This window comes from Pinus tabuliformis, chromosome 2_1 (assembly GCF_031772625.1).
Source record: "Pinus tabuliformis cultivar Carrire ecotype Pingquan chromosome 2_1, CPIR1, whole genome shotgun sequence".
NCBI classification, from domain to species: Eukaryota; Viridiplantae; Streptophyta; class Pinopsida; order Pinales; family Pinaceae; genus Pinus; species Pinus tabuliformis.
Window position 1 is genome coordinate 582665225 of NC_142299.1, and position 6170 is coordinate 582671394.

The window sequence follows — 6170 nt, forward strand, 5'->3', positions numbered from 1 at the left end:
TCAAAAGCAAAAGCAAAATCTGAAGGTAGAATTAGGTGGCTCAAGGTGTCCTCAAAGCAATTTGAGGATCACCACTCCCACTTTTTCGGATGACATAATCTTGTAAGAAGAGGTCAACATAAATGAGGAAAGATATTTCAACAAAAAATTGAAGGATTTACGTGAGTGATCCTCTTATGCCAATATTTAAAATTAGACTCCCATCAAGCTTGCTAACCCTATGGAAATGGTCATATTGTATTTAGCTTAGATTTCTCTGCTCACTATTTGGCTCCCATCAGGCTTACAGTCACCAATATGTCATTCCCATAGGTTTTAATGTAGTTGGAATACTTACTACTCATCACATACTCTAGAACATTAACATGTTAACTTGAAGAGATTGTTGTTGTACTTATGTGATACCTGCAACCAAGAAATGTAGTTTATACCATGTTAAGAACTAACATAATGCTTTCAAACATCAACAAACAATTGCATTCAAATAATAAAAGATAGACATTAAGGATAATAAGGTTACAAATCGCTGCAGGTGTCAAGTGCTACAAGTAAGGTTGCATTGGGTGTGCCCACTTGAACCACAATGTAGAACAAATTGTGCAGATCACATAACATAATGTATGCCCATGACCTGGAGGAAAGTTTTGGTGGGCCTATGCTAGTGGTACAAAATTTCCATGCAAGGATAATATGAAGTGTTGTATGCCATCTCAAAATCCCTCCTTCTTTCTTCGTTCGGATAATTGTATATAGCTAACAATCCCTGCAACTTGTATAATAAGTTCAAATTTAAAACAAGCATAAGAAATTCAAACCATTTCAAGATTTAAAACTTGGCATTGTGGGTTTGCATTGTTCAGGAATGGTGAGTGAAGAGAGGATTGAACTTTATAAACACATTCATGATTCAAGATAGTGGGGATCCAACATGAATGTGCGGGCAAAAGGGTCTACGGGGATTGAACTTACAACCACGTTTCTCTATCCACTAAGGGAAACCCATAGATACCATGACACATAAATCTAGTACATCTAAGACAAGATATTCACAAAATTTTACTTCATAATAAACAAAAAAAATTCTACTACCCAGTGCCAACCCACTTCTGTATTTTTTATAATATCACCAAAAAAAATAACAATATGATGATCTCCTGAACTATAGGCACAACTGGGTTTTCCTACTGAATTGCAGAAGTTCCACAAAAAAATACAAAAATTCTTCAATTGAATGCACAAGCCCTACGATCCCTTCTTGGCAATGATGCATATGTTGAAATCAATATTATCTTGTTCTCCACTGTAGTACATATCTCAACTTTTTGACAACTAAAAGAATGTGCAGTGAACAAAGTCGTAAAGCTCTGTTATGTTTCAACATTATTGTAGTAGTAGATGGATACTCTTTTTTAAACTGAAATAAATTTTCATGGTTTAATCAATAGAACTGAGATGAGTGCATCATGAGCAACAAATTTGTAAAATTATATATAGATTCTTCCCTGCAACATGAAATCAAATGATGAGAGCACTACAAGGGTACCCAATACCATACTTTCACATAAAAACAACAACAAATAAAAAGCTACAACAATCCAAGTGGCAATATGATGTAAGATTCTGAAGACAAAAAAATATATCTAGGGAGGAGCCACCAAAGAGACAAAATGAGAGTTGCTGGCTTAGAACAAGGTATGTAATATTAATGTTTGGAAATATTATTGTATATAATATTTTGACAAGGACAAAGACCCAATAATCAAAGGTAGATATGGAAGCGTGTAATCCAAGAAGCCTGTGAATTAATAGAATGGGTTATGTTTTATTCTTCCTGCTTTGTGTGTCAACAAAGCATGGGGATCAACAAAGCATGGAACAATGTGATGAGTTGTAGAAGCAGGATATGACACATAGATGAGTCATTCAATCGTTTCCTCAATAGAAGGCATGTTAATGGCTATGAGATGGCAGATACTGGCTATGAGAGGTGGAGAGGGTTCTATGCATTTTTATATGAGGATTATAACTGTTTAGTAGAATTTGTGAGGGCTCCTTTTCTGGTTAAAGAATGGGAGGTGGATGATGGAAATGGAACAAAGAAGGAAACTTTGAGGTTGGAATTGATAGAAATCTCTGCTCCAAATTTCAAGGAAGCAAATGTTATTGTCTTCAATACAAGCCATTGGTGGACTCATGAAAAAACTTTGAAGAGAAAGGATTACCACCAAGAAGAGGATCATGTCTATCCTGAATTGAATGTATTGGAAGCCTACAGAAAGGTTCTCACGACATGGGTGAAATGGGTTGACAACAACATCAATCTCAACAAATCCCTAGTTTTCTTTCGTGGATACTCAACTACTCATTTCAGTGGAGGGAAATGGAATTTAGGAGGGTAGTGCGACAAACAGTCTGAGCCAATATACAATGAGACTTTTCTTACAAAGTATCTGCCAAAGATGTAAATGTTGGAATCTGTCCTAAATGAGATGAAAACTGTAATAACCCTGGTTAAAAAAACTCATGTAAAAGTATATAAGGCCATGGTTGATGGTACATGCATTCCAAGATGAATGTTGGGGCAAAGATATCCTAGTGGGCATCACTGGATGTGTGTTTTGGCTAGGGAAAATTGACAAAGGCTAAGGCAAAGGCATTAAAAGGAAAAATGGCTTTTTTGGCACATTTATTTACAAAAATAGTGAAAATTAGGAGAAAGGGAAGGTGAAAGGTCATAGGTTGCATGCGAGGAAGAAAATGAAGGAAAATATTGGAAATTGAAGAAAATAGAGGCCTCATTGATAAAAAGGTTTCTGAGGATCAGTGGGAAAGCATGGTCAGTGTAACCTTTTGTTAGTTGAGTTTTGGAGCTCTCTCGTTATTATCTCTCTCTCACTCACTCTTAGACACTTAGATTTTTCTTGGAGTAATTTTTGGCATTGGATGAAGAAAGGAAAAAGAAGGAAAGATGAAGCAAAGATCATGCAAGGAAATGCATAATCAAGCAGCTACAACAAGATTCATTGCAGGTATCAATTTGCATGTGTATTTTCCTTTGCTAGATTTGGCATGCATGGTATTGCATGTGGTTCTTTTGTTGTTATGGCATGGGTTTTTCTAGGTGTAACAGTGTTTTTAGCCTAGTCTTTCCATTTCCGGATAGCCATGGTGTGATGGGGTTCTCATGATTTCGTTTAGCTGGATTGCCGGATGGATTCGAAGATGAGTGAGGTAGATCTCTAAAATGATAGAACACATGGTCTAGTAACCCCTAAACCAGACTGTGGGTTGTGGTAAAGCTGGATTTTTTATTGCCTTGAATGGCCTAGGAATCCTTGCTGATGAATGGTAGGATATACGGCAAAGCCAAGAGCTGGTTTTCTCTCCGTTGGGACTAATAATCTTGAGTTTGGAATATTCGGTAAAGCTTGGAGAGTGGGTCTTAGATTAGGCCTAGTGATCCGTGTTTGGATTGCGGTAAAGCCTGAGAGACTAGTAGGCAGGAAAATTCCTCACGGTGTAGGTGGAGAAATCCGGTGGCAGCCATGCTTGTTTGGCCTAGTGATCGGGTGGAGATCACAGTAAAGCTTATTATGATGTGTTCATTGTGTTGGCCTAGTGATCCAGGATGGGTTATGTTAAAGCTTGGTTTCTATTGATGAGGGTGAGGTGGTTTAGCCTCAGTATTCCAGGGGTTGTTCTTTTGGATTGAGTCCCACATTCATGCTTGGAATATGGCACAAGGGTGAATGGCTGAAGAGAAATTTGGCTCAGCCATTCTATGGTCGGGTGGAATGTGGAAGTCCCATCCCGGGTTTGGTTTTTGCATCATTAATGAAATGTTATTTCTCCTTGTATTTCTATGAGTATTATACTAGATTATATGTGGTTTATATGGATGTGATTTCATGGGTATTTCTGTCCCTATTATGTTGGTTATGTATGTGTTTTATGACAACATCTATGTATGTCTCTCATCATATTTTTACTTGTATATGAATGAACAATGTATCTATGGTTTAATGGATGGAATGGCAGTTAATGTGTTGAGGCATCAATGCTTCATGGTGAATCTCATATAAGTATGAGACCCTTATGCTTAGATCTGTTACTTACACCTGTAGTTTACATATTCATGATATGTTTGATGAAATGCCTGTCATGGCTAGTAGGGGTCCAGATAAGGATTTTTTATTTTTTATTTTTATTTTTATTTTTTTACTTTTTTATTTTTTATTTTTTTCAGTGGATGCAACAAATTTGCTGAAATAGCTTCACAATAGGCATACATGGTCCATCGTTCAACCAACCCAACAAAAATGACCAATGCACCAGGAGTTCAACGCATTCTTCAAGACTATTCAACACTGCTTCAATGCATTACTTAGAACAACAATCGACTTTCAAAAAAATAACACACAATTTCCAGATTTTACAGGAGAAGTTTCATCACACAAAGATGAGTACCAGCCAATGCACGCAGAACTCAAAATAAGGAAAATAATAGGAAAATACCAGTCCTTCACTAAGGAACAGTCCTTCTTCTTGCTGTGGCACTCTGATTTCTAAAACATGTAGGAAGGGTGTTCTCCTTGGTGTTGCCTTCCAGAATGTCGACGACATATGACTCCAGGACCACAGTCCAGGTGTGGGCGGACTCTGTGAACTCGTTCAGCGTGGTCACCGAGTTGTAGTTGCGTAGCTGGTGCTCGCCTCCGAGAACGCGGAAGCTGATGGTGTGGTTTGCCGGGTCCAACTTCTCTAGGCGCTCCGTGCAGCAGCTTTTGGAGCACAACTTTTATCAGAAACGCTTTCAACAATATTCATTGTATGATGGGGGAGAAGATTATACTGGGAAAGTATGTGAAACATGTCAGGATAGGCGAAGGATCATATGGCAAGGTTTACAAATGCACAGTGAGGGAAATTTTAGCTCTCAAGAAAACCCGTTCTGGCCAGCAGCTTTTGGCTCTCTCCCTTTACGGAATCTGTGGGACGAGACGGAGCTATTCTTTCTCAGTGCTGTGGGGATGTGGAGGATACGTGCTATGGATATGGGCATTTTTTTTTTCCAATGAAAAATTCACAATGTTTATAGAGATCATCTAAGGCAAAGGCATAGCTACTGCGACAGGAATCTCGATTTCATTGACAAGCAGCGAATGAAACCGTTTAAGAATTATAAGTTGATTGTATTCTGGGATGGGAGGTAGAATCAGAGTTTCCGGGCAGAATTAGTAGAATAATAGTGAGAGAGATGTTAGTCTGCATAGGAAGAATAGGGAGTTACAAAGCAGAGGGAAGCCAAAAATGGCACTGGCTCTGATACCATGTCATACTAGGAGGTAACTCCTCAAAACAATTCATTGTATTCATTCAGGTTGGTCTTTATTATATACATGAGGGAGAGACTGTTCATTTCATCTCCCGATGACTTTTCATATTTTCTGTTATTTATTTACATCAGTTACACTTATTCACCCAATCCTGATGATTAGGTGTCAACAAGTAGTACACCTTTACACAGTGGTTCTTACATATGCAGTGGCAATCCTACGGATTGAAGCTCTTGGTGCCGAACCCAAAATTCTTCAAGTATTCGGTCTCGACAACTACATCTTTCAAGGTGTGGATCTCGTACAACCCAATCCACAAAGAAAGAATAGGCGATGGTGCCTTCTTCCTCCAGTGCAGTCCTACTGATAACCCTATGGAGATGCGGTATGAAACCTTTTGCAGGAATAGCTTGTCAGTGGCAAACCTCGGTAGCTCATGCAGAGGATTCTTTGCACTGAAAATCCTAATGAAGGTGCCACTAGGTGAGGCATACCAATCTGCAATGTTAAGAAATCCCTGCATTGCTTCATGGGACATGCAAGGTGGATCCTGTTCAAATATCGTCCTATATAGCGGGGCGATGAAGTGTTCAGGCAACCTCGCCATGACTCCTCGGTAGTTGCACTCAGAGATAAACTTGCAATAAATGTTTACAACTTCCTCTAATGGTGTCCATGTCCAACCCATGCCAGGGAACTACTATTGGGCACATATTGCATCAAGCAGGTATGCAAACATATAGAATATTGCTTATTCATCCTTAGGAATATTTCTGCCATTTGACACATGTACATTTCACTGAAGAGCCAACATGTTTGATTGTTGAAAGGCCT

At 38.6% G+C, this 6170-nt stretch overlaps 2 protein-coding genes across 2 annotated transcripts; one reads left to right on the forward strand and one right to left on the reverse strand.

Annotated features, from left to right (window-relative positions):
- Nucleotides 1-1964: 1964 nt before the first annotated feature.
- Nucleotides 1965-2399, forward strand: LOC149201807 (protein trichome birefringence-like 1). The gene has a single exon (XM_089401372.1). It carries the CDS (start codon nucleotides 1965-1967, stop codon nucleotides 2397-2399), a length of 435 nt encoding a protein of 144 aa, XP_089257498.1.
- Nucleotides 2400-4525: 2126 nt separating this feature from the next.
- LOC149201808 (abscisic acid receptor PYL2-like) lies at nucleotides 4526-5943 on the reverse strand. The gene is made up of 2 exons (XM_089401373.1): nucleotides 5831-5943; nucleotides 4526-4781 (listed from the first exon to the last, which is right to left on the reverse strand). Exons 1-2 carry the CDS (start codon nucleotides 5941-5943, stop codon nucleotides 4526-4528), a joined length of 369 nt encoding a protein of 122 aa, XP_089257499.1.
- Nucleotides 5944-6170: the final 227 nt, after the last annotated feature.

Coding starts and splice junctions, on each gene's coding strand:
- LOC149201807 (XM_089401372.1), top strand. CDS start 1,965: ATGGCAGATACTGGCTATGAGAGGTGGAGAGGGTTCTATGCATTTTTA.
- LOC149201808 (XM_089401373.1), bottom strand. CDS start 5,943: ATGGCGAGGTTGCCTGAACACTTCATCGCCCCGCTATATAGGACGATA. Junction 4,782..5,830: donor TTTCTTAACATTGCAGATTG/GTATGCCTCACC, acceptor GTGCTCCAAAAG/CTGCTGCACGGAGCGCCTAG.